Source organism: Varanus komodoensis, unplaced genomic scaffold (genome assembly GCF_004798865.1).
Source record: "Varanus komodoensis strain SLA01 unplaced genomic scaffold, ASM479886v1 scaffold52, whole genome shotgun sequence".
NCBI lineage: Eukaryota > Metazoa > Chordata > Lepidosauria > Squamata > Varanidae > Varanus > Varanus komodoensis.
Window position 1 is genome coordinate 3,731,512 of NW_025336114.1, and position 18,931 is coordinate 3,750,442.

Here is an 18,931-nt window from a genome sequence, read left to right on the forward strand (position 1 = left end):
CCCCCCCCCTTCCCCATCATTCTCTTTGCAGGTGGTGGGGGAGCAAGCTCAGCAAGGTGAATCTTTTAGTACAGACTTAACTGAAAGTAGAGGAAACCCACTGGAATCAATGGATTTATGTCATACAGTGCAGAGCCTTTGAAATCACTGACTGACTGAAATCACTGAAATCACTGCACCCAACCTGGTATGTTTTCCTTCTCTCCTCCTGACAAAAAGATGCTGTTTAGCTACAGTGACACCTTTGAAGGCCCACTCGTGTGCATGTTTGGGCAGGAGAGGAATTTTGGTGGTGAAGTGGAACACAGAGGAAGTGTTTATTCCCCTCTCCACAGCCCTGGTATGGATGCAGATACATCTCTTTCCAATGGCTGCTTGTTTTAAAGACGGAGATGAAGCTGCCATTGCTGCCACAGCAGCAGCATAGGAGGAAATCACAACAAAACAAGAATTAAATGTCTCGATTACACCCTCTTGGATGAACTGTTTGACAGGGAAAGGGGGTTCGAGAGTGTCAGAGAAGCTGAGAGCGATGCTGCCATAAGACCTGATTCCCTGACTAGGCTGGTCTCCTGGGAGGGTCAGCCTAGGCGGAATGAGCAAAGCAGCGGCACCAGACAAAGAAGCATCCACACTCTGACGGAGGAATGGGCAAATCAGCAAAAGAGAAGAGATACCTGTAAAGGTTATGTGGGCAGAGAAACTCCTGAAGGGTGCGCCTCCTTCCATATATATCTGCCTGGACCCTAAGATCATCTGTTCTTCTCCAGGAGCCCTCTTTGAAAGAGACTAGTAAGGTTGCTACCATGAGGAGGGCCTTTTCAGTGGTAGTCTCCTGACTCAAAATCTTTTCTTTTCTATTTTAATACTTGGATGCTTTTATTATATATTTTATATATTGTATACTGTGCTTTTATTGAAGGGCTGTTGTGTTGTTGCTGTTATTATCATTTTTGTAAACTGTCTTGAGATTTCATTGAATATTAGGTGGTATATAAATGTTTTAAATAGATAAACAAAGAGCCACTTCTTGGCAGCAGTGGGATGTGGGATTCATTGGCAGAGGATTTTTCACAGTTGGTGGCAGCGATGCTCAAGCGAACTGTGGTTTGTACTGCACAGTAAACCTTTTCTGAATAGTTCTTACCTTGCAAATCTCACAATGAAACAAGAGAAGATGAGACTCCCAGGTCAGAAGGCATTCAACCAACTATTGGGGAAGAGGAACAGACAAGTACAAATTGTTCTGTTGCTAATACTGCAACTAGATCAAAGCAGAAAAGAAGTCCAGTGACTGATGTGCAGAGAGATGAAAGGAAACAATTGGAACATGGAACATAAGAAGTTTGGATCAATGAAAAGGGAAACCATGAAGCAAGAAATGAAGAGATTAAACATCACAGTACTTCCTATGAACAAACTTAAGTGGACTGGAAGAGGACATATTCACTCAAACACAGAAAGCTTTTCTCTGGAAATGACAAACTCAGAAGACATGGAGTGGCTCTCATGCTGAGGCAAGGTGTAGCAAAGGCAGGAAGGAGCCATCATGCAAAGTCTGGCCAAATCATTTGAATCGGTATTCCCCACAAGCCTATCAATGTAACCCTTGTTCAAGTCTGTGCTCCAACAACAGATGCTGAAGAAATCAAAAACTTCTAGATAACACCAAAATAAAAAAAGACATGTTAGTAATCATAGATGACAGACATGCAAAAGTAGGAAACAAAGCAGAATCCAGTGTTTGGTCCAGGGGTCAGAAGTGAAGCAGGAGAATGGCTTCTATTATTTTGCGAAGCCAGAAATCTGTTTATTGTAAATACATAATTCAGGGTAGTGATCAGCCTGCTGTACTCATGTAAATTGATGGTATGGATATCTATGTTTTATATCCTACAGCAAGGCCTTTGACTGTGTGGATCATGATAAACTATGGATGGTTCTGAAAGAAACAGGTGTGACTCCGATGTATAACCTGAATTGTGAACAAGATGCTGCTGTTAGGATAGAATGGGGCAGAACAGATTGGTTTCCAAAAGGCAAAGGCATCAGACAAGGGTGTGTTTTATCTTCTTATGTATTCAAACTGTGCACAGAACAGTTAAGGAAAGCAGACTTTGGATCAGAACAAGGAATGAACCTTGGTGGAAGATCCAATAATTATTTAAGATATGCAGGTTGTACCAGATTATTGGAGAAATTAGCAATGAACTGAAACGACTCCTTGTGAAAGTGAAAGAAGAAAACAAAAATCATGAGTCCATGATAATTGCACAATGTTGACGAAAATGAAATTGTGAAAAATTTTGCATTCCTTGCCTCAGTCATCAATTCGAACAGAGACTACAACCAAGAAATTTGGAGAAGACTGAAATTTGGAGGGGCAGCTGTGAGGGAACTAGAAGAGCTGATCAGGTGCAAGGATGTTCAACTGGAGACCAAAGCCAAGGTCATCCACACTATCGTATTTCCAATCACTATGTATGTGGGAGAAAGCTGGACAATGGACAAAGAAAGCAGACAGGAAAAAATCGATGCATTCAAAACATGGTGCTGAAGGAGAGCTTTGTGAATACCCTGGATTGACTGAAAGATGAAGAAGGGGGTCCTAGACCACTGATTCAGGGCCAATCTGAGGAAATACTTCATCACAAAGTGCATAGTTCAGTTCCAGAAGGTCTAGTGATGGCCACCAGTTTGGACAGCTTTAAAAGAGGAATGGGGTACATTCATATCCATGGCTTCTAGTCATCATAGCTATATGCTGCCTCCAATTTCAAATGGAGGCTGTGTAAGCACACCATTTGCTGGGCAACATGAGCAGATGATGTTCTTGAATTCACGCCCTGCTTGTGGGATCCCGTGGGTCACTGGTAGGCCACTGTGTGAACAGAATGCTGGCCTAGATGGACCCATGTTCTGATCTGGCACAGCTCTTCTCCCAAGTCCTTCCCTCAACTGCTGCTCCACACTGACTCCCTCATAGGAATGCTCTTTCAGTTGTTCTATATTTCTGAAAGCCCACTCATACACGCAGGTAGACACCTGAAGTTGTAGTCTTGTAGTGGTGACCAGGCATGTGAGAATAATCCCAGAGTACAGAGAAAGAGAATGATAAATCTGAAGGCTTGGCTTCCTTGGTACGTATGTTCCTTCCTTCTGGAGTGCTCTTCTAGTACTTTGCCTGGTGGGTGATTGTAAAGGTAGGTCGAACCTTTGCGGCTGCAGTGCCGGCCCTATAGAACACCCAGCCTGGAAGTCCTCCGACCCTCCAGCCATGCTGAGAATATCTGCCTGCAGTCTGTTGTAGTAGCTGTATTTGCTTTTGCGCTGGGGATGCTTTCCCAATCTTTTCATTTGATTAGCGATGGGTAAACCTCTCCCAAATGAGTGCATTATTTCCTGAAAAAGTAAGAAATTCATCTATTCTCAGATGATAATTATTTCATCCAAGATCTCTTTTGGTGTCCATGAATTTTGGCACATGTACCATATCTGGGAGCTGAAGTCTGCCATCCCATAATATTTCATGATGATGTGCACTGCCTCCCATTCACCTGTTTTAACATGCCCTTTCTACATATGCAGCATTACTGATTGGTACATGGAGAAAGGTCACATGGTTCAAGTCACATGGTTCAGATACAATTGGAACTCTTTTGGAAGAGTTCAAGTTTCTTCCCAAAAAGAAGAAGGGTTACTCGAACAAACTCAGCACATGCACAGAAATATCATCTTTTAGGTTCATATTGTGCATGCTCTGAAAGCTTTCCACATATTCCAAACCAAATCTTCCAATTCAAGCTCACTCCAAAGTGAACTATGCAATTGCAAAACTGTAGTGCAACGTATGCAAAAATTTTAGCCAGAGAATTGAGAGCCAGTGTGGTGTAGTGGTTAAGAGCGTGGGACTGGGACTCAGACGATCTGGGTTCGAGTCCCCGCTCGGCCATGGAGCCAACTGGGTGACTTTGGGCCAGTCACAGACTCTCAGCCCAACCTACCTCACAGGGTTGTTGTTGTGGGGATAAGGTGGAGGAGGAGAATGATGTAAGCTGCCTTGAGCCCTTTGTAGGAAAAAGGCAGGATATAAATCGAAAAATAAATAAATAAATAAAATAAATAAATAAATAAACTAGGTCAAGCCAATATGCAGGAAAGCCCAAATGTCAACCAAGATACATTGAACTTCAGACATTGCTGACAGAAATGCCGCTTAATTAAACACTGGAAATTTTACAAGAACAAAGTAGAAATCCTGTCTGAGGTGGAAATGAGTGGTTTGTAGTAGATACTTTCAGTGCTGATGTGTAAGATTAACACTATAATATGAATAAAAGTGCTTTTTGTTTAAGTGTAATTTTTAGGCAATATATATAGAATACATATGGTAAGAACCTTCAGTTGTGTGCCTTCAGTGTTCTATGCTTTTCTGTCACTACCCAATGCTGTACTGATAATTTTTGTACAGATAGAGTATAGAAAGATAAAAACCTGTAAAATGGCTGAATACATTCTTTCATTTCAGACATACACAACTATTAAAGTACGTTGAGGTTAAAAGCATTTCCTTTCTAATGCTGTGATTAGGTAAGGTGTACGCACTAGTAGTATATCAATTAATGTAACAGGCAATTCTAGGCATAGCTGCTTAGAATCAGGGTGCAAGGTTGCTAAACATCCTTTATTAAGCCCAGTACCTCCTCTCATATTTATATTTTCCATTTGTTTTACACATTAATATAATGGGACAGGTCTTCTACATTATGAAGGAAAGAGTGGTGGCATTCTTTTTTGAGCACATTAGGTTTGGTAGCAATAAAAAGAGTGAATTCTGAAACAGTCACCCATCTTATTAGAGGAAACTATAAATATTTAGTATATTTGAAAAATGCCTATCTGACTTAATATAGGAGCATGTTGTATTCAAGCTTTTTTCTCTGTGTTTTAAGTGCAGTTGGTCTTGATGTGTGTCAGAATCAAATTGGTTCAAACTGTTGTCTCAAAAATTCAAAATTACTGATCATAACATATACTTTGTTTTTCAGAGAGCCTATTGATAATCTTACTCCAGAGGAGCGGGATGCTCGAACAGTGTTTTGTATGCAGCTTGCTGCAAGAATTAGACCAAGAGACCTGGAAGAGTTTTTTTCTACTGTAGGAAAGGTGAAGTATCAAAAATATTAAAATTTCTTCTGCTGCTCTTCTTGATACTCTTCCAGCAGTAAAACTGAGTAGATCTTGCCAAGCTTTCTGCATAGCCAGTTGTTACTTAACTACTTTGGTATATTTGAGATGGATTGCAAGGTCCAGCTGCTGATATGTTAAGCCAGGTTACAATTAGAATCATGTGTGACTGTCATGGCTGCTCACTTGCAGCTTGTAAATATTTGTACATGCCGCATAAACTATGGTAGACATGTGGTAGCCTTCAGAAATCTTCAGAAATATATGTACTTTTCCATAAACATATTAATCACTCTTAAAGAGTCATAAAGGAAGCCACTGCCTTGAACTTAAAAATGCTGAGAAGAGCTGTCATGGACAGGACATTTTGGAGGGCTTTCATTTATAGGGTCGCTGTAAGTCAGAGATGATTTGACAACACATATCAAAGAGCAGAAATCTGAGGCAGTTGAAATGTTGCATTTATAATAGCATATGGTTGTTAACAACTGTTTGTTATAGTTGTTTAAATGTTCCATTTTTCTAGGTCCGTGATGTACGCATGATTTCAGATAGAAATTCCCGACGTTCCAAGGGAATTGCTTATGTGGAATTTGTTGATGTCAGTTCGGTACCTTTGGCAATTGGATTAACTGGACAGCGAGTTTTGGGAGTACCAATTATTGTACAAGCATCTCAAGTAGGTTGATAGTGAGTTTGTCTACTTCTCCTAGCCTCAAGGACTTTACTTCATAAATGGTGTGTTTGAGACTTTAATGGATGCATCTTGAGTTTTGTTGTGATAGCGATGGATGGATGGATGGATGGATGGATGGATGGATGGATGGATGGATGAGGAAGAAATTCAAAGAGGACAATTTGGATGTGTAATGGGGCTTGAGCATTTCCAAGCAAATATTTTCACTTATTCTTGGGTATGTGAGCCTCTGTCATAGACTGCTTTGGGATGATTCAAAAGCAGCTTTTCAGGCAGGATCTAGGGGGCTTCTATTAAAGAAAAATACCTCAAAGTCAACCTCTAAGTCACTCCTAATTACACTCATTAGAGAGAATGTAGTGGGACTTATTCTAAGCAAATGTAGCTTTGCACTGCAAGAACTTAATGTACTTGCAGACTCACAGAACTAGTTTTGTAGTATTTTAGATTGTGTTCATGGTGTTTAGTTCCATGAGGTTTATTGCTTTGAAGCATTCCTATCCTGCCTTTCCATGCTTATGTTCTAGATAGCCAACAACATTAAAATATAATAAAATACAAAATATTAATAATGGGTGAGAGGCAGACACAGTAGAAGATTTTAAACATAAACAATGCCCTGTACTTTAACCATGCTATCACAGTATTTGAATTTAATTGAAATAAATGAGAGTGCTAAAGGCAGAAATTGTTTCTGTCTTTTCAAAATAATTGTAGGGTGATGAATATTTAGTTGGAAATTTTGCTTTCAGTTTGACTAGCTGCAATATTTTTAGGATCAAATTGCACATCTTAAATCACAGAAAGCCCTTTATGTTGCAGTAATTTTGAGGAGACTAATAAAACTAAATGCTACAATATAAAGATACAATAAGTTGGACAGCTCTTACTATTATACATGTTTTATTCACTGTTTGCAGCATGTAAAAAGCCAGTTTTTAAATATAAGAGTTTGTTCTGTTCTCTTGCTCAACTAACTCTACAAATGCAGAAAATCTAGTTGGATCATCATATATAACTGGGAGCATTTTTAGGTATAGCAGAATTTACTGCTAAACTCATGTGTTTTGAACTACTCATACTTTGTATAATTTTTTTAGGCTGAGAAAAACAGAGCAGCAGCAATGGCTAATAATCTACAAAAGGGTAGTGCAGGCCCCATGAGACTCTATGTAGGATCACTGCATTTCAATATAACTGAAGATATGCTTCGTGGAATCTTTGAACCATTTGGCCGGGTAAGTTTTCTGCTTACTTAGAGTAACATAGTATCAGAGAACCATTGTGGTCTAGTGGTTAGGGTGTTGGATTGGAAATTTGGAAATTTTGGTTCTAGTCCCCACTCAGCCATGAAGCTTACTTAGTGGCTTAGGGTGTGTTACAGACTCTCAGCCTAATACACTCCACAGGGTGGTGGTTGTGGTGAGGATAAAATGGAGAAGAGAACCTTGTACACTGCCTTGGGTTTGTTGTAAGTGGAAGAAAGTTGGGATATAAATGTTATGATGGTGGTGATGGTGATAGTAATGATGCCATCTGACTGGTGTTGTTATATTTAAATCCAGAAGATGTTTTCATTTAAAGCCAATTTATGCTTTTAGCATAATAACTGATTCAATAACTGAAGAATTAAGACCATTTTACCTTTTAAATATGTTAAGGTCCTCTAATGTACACTTTTCAAAGTCAAGCTGTGACATGGAGGCTTACTTCATATAAATGAAAAATAGAAAATCACATTTTAATGACATACTCACCATAAAGCTTCATAAAACAGCAATGAGAGCTGCTAGCCATCATCAGTAGTTAAAAAGATCATGAGCACTGCATGATATTAAAACAAAATAATTTAGTAACAGATTAAGAAGTAGAATAATAGAAAAAGCAGTAAATAAGTGTTCAATGTTTGCTTGAAGGCTCATAATGATGGGTCCATATCAACCTCAGCTGGAATTGAATTCCATAAGCATGTTACCGCAGCTGGAGAGGCTGTTTTCCTCACAATTCCCATCCTAAATGATCTCATTGATGGGTACATGAACAGAGCCTCTGAAAATCATCTCAAAGTGTAGGCACTATCATGTTTTGTGCTTTCACAAATACTGGGGACAGTTCCTATGTACATCAAACTATGTTTTGGCACTATGAGAACAAACCTATGAGAACATTTCCTTTTCTCCTTGCATTGTCTATTTCTCTATCCTGGTTTGCAACAAACATACTATAACTTGGTTTGCATGCAAGTGCAAACCAATGAGTGACCAAGTAGTGCAGGAAGAGGCTGTGTAAGCATTGCATCATGTCATGATAGAATAACAAGTGAACAGGCTCTTATCTTTGAAATACACATATTTCCTTAAGAACTAATACAGTTTCATGCATTGAGGAAAATAGTAGAACACTCCGCTTGTATGGTCAAATTTGAGGTATAGTTTTGGACAAACTGACTCTATATTGTATAACTAAGACTTGAGTGTTAATTTTATTATACTAATGGCTAATCATCATCCTTTTCAGATTGAAAGCATTCAGCTGATGATGGACAGTGAAACAGGCCGTTCCAAAGGATATGGATTTATTACTGTAAGTTTATAAACTTAACATAATGATGACTTGTCAAATGAAATGCTTGGTTTTAACTGCAGTGATCATCTTCCATTTGTTTACTGTAAAATAGTCTCACTGTTCTTACAACTTAGGCATATATCAGAACAGCAAGCATTAGTCATTAATTTAAAATCATGGACTTTTACAGAAGAATATTAAAAATATCAAAAAATGTTGCCAGGAAAATGCCAGGATCTCTTGTGAGGATATTGATAAAGGAATTAAAACTTTTAAACACTTAGTCTCCTCAATTTAAGTGAGACTTCATTTAAAATATATTTAGGATTGAAATATGGATTGGAACACAGGTTTTAAAAAGTAGTTTTCTCTTGAGATAATAAATGTCACAAGAGGTCATTAGTACATTCATTCTAAACTTGTTTACTTGCTCTTAGGTTTCAATTGAAAATCAGTAGATCATGCTTTCAAGGAAGTGTGCTACAATTGCATCTTAACTACAGCTTTTTTTCTTCAATTTCATGTTAGCATTAATCCACTGGCATATATCCTAGGTTACCTACTGCGTATAATAAACATGGATTGATTTTCTTGTATAATAAGTAAAAGGGCTTTGAACTTGATTTGAAAATGGAACTTGAAGTTATTTTAAAAGTTCAGATGTTAACAATTCTGAAACATAAGGTAATTAAAACCAAGAACCTTTAATTTGAAACTTCTTGGTTTTGGGTGTGTTTGCAATGGTAGAATAATGCCAGTTTTTATTAGACATGAGCAATTACTGTCAGACTGGCCTGGAGAGTGCTAAATAAGAATGGCTGTTCATTGCCCTATATGGCCTTCAGTAGTGTATGTTATGGTATTTATAGAGGCAAATTGAAAATGCAGAGATGAAGACAATTTTGTCCACAGACAGGAATATGCTACTTTAGTTAAAGCTAGTGAATATAATCTGAATTAAATCAGTCCTTTGAACCTCATGGTGGTATGTCACAGTATTTTTTCTGCATTTCTTGGTAGAAATGGTATGGGTGTTTAATCTCCCACTTTGGATAGAAACGTCCAGTATCCATGTGGCTTACATGGTACAATGGTGAAATGTTCAGAATGTACATACAATGTCTTGCAAAGGTACCTCCTGCCCCAGATGTTTCACATTGTGCTGTCTTACAACCTGAAATTGAATTGATTGAATTGGTATTGTTCCCATTTGATCTACTCAAGATGTGCAGCTGTGTAAAGGTGCAAAACATTTTTTTTTATTTTTGCATAAGAGTAAACAAAACCAGACTGGCACTTGTTGGTTTCATAAGTATTTACCCACTGAATTAATATTTGATAGGAGAACCTTTGGCACTAATTACATCTATCAGCCTCCTGCCAGGTTTGCACATTTGGATCCTGAGTTGGCCCTTTCTTCCTGGTAGAACTGCTCCACCCTTGTCAAGTTGTATAAGGTTAGCAGTTCTTTGCGGACTCCATCCAACACACATATGGGCGTTGCACCTGTATAGAGCCTGATTTTGGGAGGTTTCTTTGAGATAATTTTGGCAGGAACCCCCATCCTAGTTTCAGAGTTGGTATAGTAGAGGGGTTCCTGTTCATTCCCTCAGTTTTTCCTCAGCTGCCTTTGTGGCAACCTTGGAAAGCTTGTCCATTTGTTATCAATAGTGATTTTTATGTGCATTTCTGCTTCTCTGTTTTTTCTCTCTTTTGCCTCTTCCTTCTAGTTATTTTTTCTACTATTTTTTCTCCTGCTCCACTGACTTTTGCCCATTTTTGCAGAGTAATAACTCCATTCTTCTTTAGAATCTTCATTCTTTTCCATTCCTCTTCCTGTCTCTTCTTCCTGAACATTTGTAGTTCCTTTGTGAACCATATAGCACTTCCACAAACTGTGTGCACTGTGGGAGACAACTCTCAACTATTGATGGGCACTTCCTTTGTCTTTTTTGCCTGAGAGAAGGCTATGTCATCAACTCTTGCCCTCACTTGCCAAACTTTCATCAAGACAAGCTTGCAAAAATGCTTGTCGGACTGCTTAAGAGCAAAGCTATGAGCAAAGCATATCAAGTGGTAGACTCCAAGACTACTTTAGAGACTCCAGCCTAATGTTCAAGTGCATCTGCTTCGTTTTGGGTGTTATTTGAAGGTGTCCAAAACTAAGAAGTTGGCAAAGAAGGCCACAGTAGCAAAATCAGTAGAAGCTGCAAAATCTAAGGGCAGTAAGCAGCATTGAGAGAGTCACAGCTCAAATCTGGAAAGACCCATTGGTACCAAGCATTCTAGTACCTGATCTTATGGTATCAAGGCTGGAAGTGATCTTGTCAACTTAGTGTCTGATGGTGAGATCCAAGATACATTGCTTTTGCAACTGCTGGCTTGTCCTTCCCTCAAAACCATGGTATTGTGCTGCTCAGAAGCGCGTGCTCCAATGTTGATGGAGTCTGACTACTATGGAACCAACAGCTGTAGATACCCACTCCCCACTCCCCTCTCTCTGACTAGGACAGCTGTTTGGAATGGTACATCCTCCTGTACTGTGCATAGTAGGACCCTTGAGAATATCCTCAGGACTGAGGTGCCTTCCATTATCCTTGGTACTAACTGGAGTTCCATCTCAAGCTCCACTTTGGAAAGCAGGAGTGCTTCTATGGAGACTCTTCATTCCATATACTTCCACCATGGTCTAGAGCTCCATTACCATTTCCTTGGTCTATGACCCTTTCAGGGACTACAACTGAACCATGCCACTGTGCTGATTATCATACCATTCTCCTGTACATTCTAGACTGTGATCAGCTTCACCTCCTTCCAGTGCTGAAGACTACTTTTCAGACTTGGCCCAGTGCTCAGTAGTGGTTCTGTCTCTCTTTTCTGGAAGTCACTGTGGGGATCACAAATTCTGCCTCTCCATTCAGAAGAACTGGGTTACTTTTCAGAAAAAGGCCTCCAAATGGTGGGAAGGGGTGGACACAGCAACAGACAGGTCTTTGATGCTGTTCACGTAGAAGCATTGACCCCCATAACAATACTGTTTCTCCCCCCATGCCAGTGATGGTATAGCAACTGTGGAAAGCAGTTACCTTCCTCCATGAGATTGACCTCAAGCACTTGGAAGACGTGTGGAGTGCAGGAAAATATAAGAATGTAAGAAAAACCACCCTGGATGAAATTGATGATCCATCCAGTTCAGCGCTGTGTTCACACAGTAGCAGACCATAGCCAGCAAAACCAGTAGCCAGGGATAGCTGCCTCCACCAAAAAATTGTCCATTCGTCCTTTAAAATAATCCAAAGTGGTGACCATCACCTCTTCCCATGGCAAAGAATTCTATAGTTATAAATTGTGTGAAGAAGCACTACTTTCATCTGCCTTAAACTTCCCTTCTAAGCTTCAAAGGATAACCTGGGGTTCTAGTATTAATACAGAGAGAGGAAGAAATGCCCTTCCCGTTCCAGCATCCTTGACTGAATTCTATCATTGTTGAGTTAGTTCATGGACAGCTGCACTGTGAGCATTACACACCAGTAGACAGGGAAAGCTGCAGCCTGGATCTGATGGAGAGATTCATAAACTCCTGTCTTGGGACTGGGGGTGCTGAACTATCAAGCCACCATGGCTCGCTACAAATTTTTCTCTGGGACAGGATTAACTCCCTTTTGACCACCTACCAGAGGATGAAAGGGAATTAGGATATTCCAGGTAGAAGTATCTTGGCTCTTCCATCAGTTAGCAGATCAACATAGCCAGGCACTAGGTGGACTGCACTGCCGAAGTGATAGTTGAAACAGTGGAATTGAAGAGGGTGCGCTCAACAGGTCTATTGCAAGAGGTCTGTTCCAAGATCAAAGAGCTACTTTTTGACAGGGAGGGAATCTTCAGTGCAAAGATGAAAGAGCAAATTAGACGCATGGACAGCTGCAAGGTGGAAGGAATTTAACTAGCAACTACTGTCAAAATCCTGTAAGTGGTTCTGATGCAACCTGTCCTCTTACCCATCTCAGGCCCAAGCAGACTGCTCTTCTCAGCAGCGGTCAACATCCCATTCTAAATGCAGGAACGGCTCGACCATGGGTTCAAACAACCAATGGAAACCCATAGTGACTGTTTTCTCAGGCTGGTCCCTTTTCTTCTACCCCAGTCTTTGAAATTTGTCTTGTTTCCTTTCCACTTGGGAAACAATAACACTGGATGGTTGGGTTCTATTTGTGAAGCCCAGGAATACAGGATCAAGTTTATGTCTTTCTATTTCTCAGTATTGTAAGGTGTACAAATCCATCTGCTGGCTTAATTGTGAAGGTAGACTTACTGCTTCCAAATGGAGTTACAGAACGAGTCCTTCCTTTTTGGCTTCAATATGGCTTTTACCCTGATACTTTATGGTACTGAATTGGGATGCAGGACTTCGACTGATCCTGGATCTCTGGGTATCAACTTCCTATCAATCTTATATCAAGAAAATTTCATATGGTCACTGCTCCATTTCCAGGTCCCTTGCAGACTGAAACAAGAGTTCCTCTAGAATTGCCCTTCATTTGGCTCCATCCATTGGCCCCTCAGTCTTGATCAGTTGGTTATCCCTTCTTAGAAGAAGCATTCCCACAGTGTGATGCAGCTACCACTGTGTTTCACCATGGGATGATGTTTCAGGGCAATAAGAAGCAAGGCATAAATAGTTTTTGTCTCAGCAGACCAAGGAACCTTTTTACTAATGTTTGTTGTGTCTCATGCATGCCTTTTTTGCAAACTCCAAATGGGCTTTGGTATTCATTTGTTTGAAGAATGGCTTTTTTCCCACCACATTTCCATTAAGTTCAGCTTCATCAAGTACTGAGTGATAGTATGTCCCAAGAACAATTTCTCTCATCTGCTGATCTCTCCAGCTCCTTTGGTCTCTCTTACTAGGTGTTGGTGGATAACCTTCTTTAATTCCTATGAAGCCATGGCTTGTTTGTTTTTTTCATTTTGTAACAATAGATATCGTGGTGTTCTGGGGAGCATTTGTAGTTTGGGGCTTTTTAAAATAACCTAACCCTGCTTGGTGCTTCAGGGTAACTATTCCAGAGGTGTTTTTATAGCTCTTTTCATGTTGTTTATATAGGTACTAGATGCTCTCCAGTAAATTCTGGGGCCTTTCAGAAACAGCTGTATACAATGTGGCACTGGAATTGAACATTGGTGGGCTCCATTCAGTCACTTACAATGACTTCTGCAGGCAGCAAGTTGCACAAGAGCTTATTTAGGCATGTCACAGTCAAAGGGGTGAATATTTATGAACCCAACAAATGGTGATTTTTGTTTACATGAAACAAAATTTGCAATATTTTGTGCCTCTACCATGCTTACCTTATGCACATCAAGTGTTAACATTGTAAGTCAAATTCAGGGCACGTCTGCATTAAAACACAACAAAATGTTGAAAAGTCAAAGGGTTTGACTACTTCTGCAAGGCACTGTAAGAATGCTAGAAGCTGCTTTATACCAGGTCAGACTATTTCTCCATCAAGCCCTATATTGTCTGTTTCAGCTGGCAGTTACCACTCAAGATCTAATGTGGAGGATTTTCCTATTGCAATGCCATCTGGATTGATTTTTAATGAACGATATAAGGGATTGAACCTGGGATATAGTGTGAAGGTCATGTGCTCTAGCACTAAGCTAAGGTCCCTTCTATGTCTGTATTTGTATCTTTATAGGAGATGCAAATATATCTTTATATGTGTGCTGGCTTCTTATTCAGCTCTTAAAAGCCAGTTGTTGTAAGACTAGAGCAGTGATTTGAAGGCCATTGACACTAGTTTTATGATTGAAATGTTATAGGATATAGCTTACTTTTCAAAATATGGAGCAGAAACTTATGCTGACAATGTGTCTCGTTAATAATAACCAAATATGAATTGGTTTAGTTTTCAGACTCTGAGTGTGCTAAAAAGGCTTTGGAACAACTAAATGGATTTGAGCTAGCTGGCAGGCCAATGAAAGTAGGTCATGTAACTGAACGTACAGATGCATCCAGTGCAAGCTCATTTTTGGACAGTGATGAACTGGAAAGGACTGGGATTGACTTGGGAACAACTGGCCGTCTTCAGTTGATGGCCAGACTTGCTGAGGGTAAGTGCATTGGTAAAAAAACAGACTCAGTGTTATCTCTTTAAATTTTTGGCACTGCATTATCGTGCATCTTACTGTAATTCAATCTACTGATGAGTTTTGCGTAACTTAAAGGTCCCAGCCACCCGTATTCTGGAGCATTTCTAACTTAGCCTTTTTAATTTAGCTATATTGATTCTCAGGACATTGAGCATCTAGCATAAAATAAATTCTTTTTGTTCCAGGTACTGGTCTACAGATCCCTCCAGCTGCACAGCAAGCTCTGCAGATGAGTGGATCATTAGCATTTAGTGCTGTAGCAGGTAAAAACCTGTTTTCTAAATACTGTAATCTGGAAGCTAGTCTACAGAAAAAGCAGTCACTTATAGAGGAATCCTATTCATGTCTACTTAGAAGTCACATTGAGTTCAGTGGGATTTATTCCCAGATGAATGTGTATAGGACTGCAGCCTTATTCACATAATTGAGCATGATACACTTTTCAGTCTAGTTTAATTGTGCTCCTTAAGAACTTAGCTCTCTGCTAAATTACTGGGAAATGAAATGGGAACATCACTTGAGAGCTATTGATGTTTTAAGTCATAGCACATGCTATCGTAACTTTGGGTGCAATCTTAATGGATTATATCCTCATTATACGAAGTGTCTTGAGTATGTGATGTCCTGTCAGGCTGTTGCCATCAGGTTGGGAGGGAACAATTTTCACTTCTCTTTTTTCATGTTTTCCTCTAGATGGGCCTCTGAGCCCATCTAGAGGAAATGAACTGGTGGATGCTGGTGAGGTTATAGGTGTTTCTTATATCGCAGTCTCTCCTCAACCCTCCCACTAGAGCCATCTCTTTTTACCTCCATATTGGACCACACGTGTGGCCTCAAGAAGCATCCAGCATTGTTCTTCCCACAACTGTGAGGGGTCATTGGAAAGGGTCAGATTCTGAAGTATGGCTTCTGAGGTCATAATAGTATCTACAGCTTTTTAAAATGGGTGTTGGGTTATATAGTTGTGACTGCAGTGTTAACACAAATTTTATGTTGACACCACATTACCTGCTTTTATTAAGCAAATGAACCGTCAGCCCTTGCCTTTGTACCCCACATTTGTACTGTGATGCAGTTTAGAATTCTTCCTATGTAGTCCCTGCCTTTCTCTCCTGTAATCCTTAATCTCCAGCCCCAGATAGTTTAAGATGGCTCAGGTTGGCTAGAGAATGATGCACAGTTTAAATATATGCTGCACCAGTTTTGAAAAGCTTGTGTGATACTCAGATGTTCTCTTTCCCCTAGTGTTGCCTATATACCAGACTATCCACCCACAGGATGACCAGTACTCGTGTGCTGGGTGTGTGTAAGAAGTATATATTCCAAATATTGGGATATTAAATATTCTGCTTTTCTTTTTAGATTTGCAGACAAGGCTTTCGCAACAAAGTGAAGGTGAGACTGAATTTGAAAAGTGTTATACTTAGACTAGAAAATTGTCATCCATATCATTCCTGCTTGCCATGGCAAGTGTTCCCCTGTCTCTGGGGAAAAGTAACCCCCAAAGCTTGAGATAGCCCTCAACTTACATTGCAGCTTGGTTGAGAAATGAAACCAATTTCTGGGTTCCATCACCCAAACCTTGGATGCAAACAAAACAAAACTGTTTCTCCCTCTGCCCCTTGATGTTTGCAAATAAATTTGAGGTATCAGTAAGGTACAAATGAAGATATCACTAAATTAAGATGATATTTAGTTTAAATGGAGGTGTCATTGTTAAAATAAGGTAATATTTAACTTGAATTATGACTTGATAATGTTGCTTGTTTAAATAAAGCACTAACGTGAGGTGGAAAATTTCAAAATGGGAAATTTTTGAGTGCCTAATTTCCCCACAGAAAATCTTGCATTTCATCAGTTTGTTAGTAACAATGTATAGGTGTCATTTGCAAACACATTAGTTTCAAAGTTGTAGATGAGTGCTTGTCAACATATCATGTCCTATTCAGTATGTTATGCCCACATCACTGTGTTAAAAGTAAATAACACTGAAAATGTTGAGATGAAAAGAGTACAGTTTGTTTCATTTTCTGAGACAGGATTCTGTGTGCAATCATTTTATCCTGCCCCTAGGCTTGTACTCTAGTCTCTGTAGAATTGTACATATAGAGTTGCATGAGACACTGTATAGGGTGGGATACAAAATTTTTAAATAAAATAAAAATAAAATGAAAGAAATGGACGATTAACACTTTTCTTTAGTTACTAGAGGCAGATGTTAATTTAGAAAAATTCCCTTGGTTCCCAGTTAGACACATTATTTTTAGTGAGAATATGTTCATATTGTAGACATTATTTTGGCCTCAGAAAATAAAGTTCAGAGGGCTATTAATGGACTAAAGCATAGTGTAGTCACATTAATTGAATGACATAAGTTAGTTGCATATCTGGCTGATGCATTCCCTGCCTCTTCCATGTGGTTTTAAAATTGATTACATTGAAATACTGTTTTTGAAGCATTTAGTAACTAGCTTTGCAAGAAAAAAGGACCTGGTTTAGATGTACTGCTGACAGTAATTGGCCCTGGATGGTTGTTTGATTTGACCCTGGACTCAAAAACCCATAAACAGCTCAGGTTCTGGGTTGCATCTCACAAACAACTCAGAAGTGAGGTAATTAAAAGTAGAAAAGACAAATGCATGTCTTGCACAATCTGTTTTTCCTTTCAATTCCTGAATTAAATTGCCCAGGATTTGCTGGTGTGAGGTAAAACCAGGTCAGTGGCTCAAGCAGATGAGTAGATAAGCTTATCATCAGATGAAAGTTTTATATATTATGTTGAGAGGTCATATTCTTTGGTATGGGAGGGTCTCAGGATTAGCTTTACTTCTCCTTCTTCAAGACGCTGGAATTATTATGCTAATGAAATGTTAGGGCTTTGCCTGTCCTGAAAGAGCCCCTCTCATTACTTTTGCTTCCTAGCTCAGGAGATCAGCAGGACTTATGGAATATCTGAGAGGAAAAAATAATCCCCTTGCCTGTCCTCCCTCCCTCCTATTCCTTCACTCTTTTGTTAATGTTTTCCAAGACATGACTTAGTTCACTTGAGATGCTAGCCTCACCATGATTTATTTAACCGTGACTCTTGCAGGCCTGAATTTGAATATGTAATCCTCCAACAACCCCCAGTGGAGCAAGGTTCAGAGGACAGGACAGTCCCAGTTGGGACTCGTAGTGTGTGTGTGGACTGCCATTCTGAATATTTAACTCCTCTGAGGCTAAATAACTCACAATAGCCTGTAGTGATCTGCCAACTGGTCTAGTCTAATTGCCTCAGGTTCCTTAGCTAACAAACATATTCACAAAAAACCGAATGAGTTAATTTCTGCTTCCATACAAGCAACACTGGGATAACAAATGTTGCAAAACACTAAAAAACAAAATAACCAGGCATCCCATCCAAGTGTTCTGGTCGCTTTGTATTTTCTGGCCTGACACCAACAGGGAAAGAAATGTTGGCACTTATCAGAAAGGTTTTGGTTGCATTGATTGGCTCTTTTTCATCATCAGGTCTTCACTCCAAGTTTTCTATAACATAATCAACAGGTGTGAGGCACTCCTTAGCTATGCTGCCTTTCACTGCTAACACTGAATTTTGATCTTAGTTTGTTCTGTTATTAGCTTGGCTATGCTTTGAAAGTGGGGAGGTAAAGCCCTAGAAGTTTCATTAGTATAATCCCTGCATCTTGAGTTAGGAATAATAGTAAAACCATCCTGAAGGCCTTCACAAACCAAGAAGTGATAAGTGCCAACCTTCTGACTTTTCTTTTGTAATTCTGCATTGCAAATGTTCAATGTAAAGTAACTTCAGTATAAATTGAATAGTTATGCATTCTTAAAAACTTAAGCATGAACTGAATTGTGTTTGCTTTTAAAAATAAGGGAAAAATTATCTTCTTTTCAGTTTTGGCTGCAGCTGCTTCTGTACAACCACTTGCAACACAATGTTTTCAGCTCTCCAACATGTTTAACCCTCAGACGTAAGTTAATCTTCTCTAAGCTTACTTTTAAGTGTCTGTTGAGTATAAATAAGAGTTGATGAATTTCATAAGACTTTTGGTTTCCTCCTCTGCAGTGAAGAAGAAGCTGGCTGGGATACAGAAATTAAGGATGATGTGATTGAGGAATGTAACAAACATGGTGGAGTGGTTCATATTTATGTAGACAAAAATTCAGCTCAGGTATGTTGCTAAAATCAGTACCCAAAGGTTGTCTGTTCTTAAACTTCTGCAAGTTGTAGCCAAAGTAATAATACAGTGAACTACCTTTCTGGTTTTACAAAAGGATCAGGCTAAATATACTAAAATGAAACCATAACTCAGTATTGAT

The 18,931-nt window shown here is 39.4% G+C and overlaps 1 protein-coding gene across 5 annotated transcripts in view; it reads left to right on the forward strand.

The window, feature by feature from the left end:
* RBM39 (RNA binding motif protein 39) overlaps positions 1–18,931 on the forward strand; it is a 39,934-nt gene that overhangs the window by 17,129 nt on the left and 3,874 nt on the right. For 4 of the 5 annotated variants that reach the window (XM_044447438.1, XM_044447437.1, XM_044447436.1 and 1 more), the window contains 9 exons: positions 5,049–5,166; positions 5,714–5,866; positions 6,985–7,122; positions 8,402–8,467; positions 14,359–14,563; positions 14,788–14,865; positions 15,965–15,997; positions 18,507–18,582; positions 18,678–18,783. In XM_044447438.1, the coding sequence (XP_044303373.1) occupies positions 5,049–5,166; positions 5,714–5,866; positions 6,985–7,122; positions 8,402–8,467; positions 14,359–14,563; positions 14,788–14,865; positions 15,965–15,997; positions 18,507–18,582; positions 18,678–18,783 (973 nt within the window). Of the gene's footprint in view, positions 1–4,549; positions 4,591–5,048; positions 5,167–5,713; positions 5,867–6,984; positions 7,123–8,401; positions 8,468–14,358; positions 14,564–14,787; positions 14,866–15,964; positions 15,998–18,506; positions 18,583–18,677; positions 18,784–18,931 lie in introns of those variants that run through there. The other variant, XM_044447439.1, reaches the window with a different exon arrangement.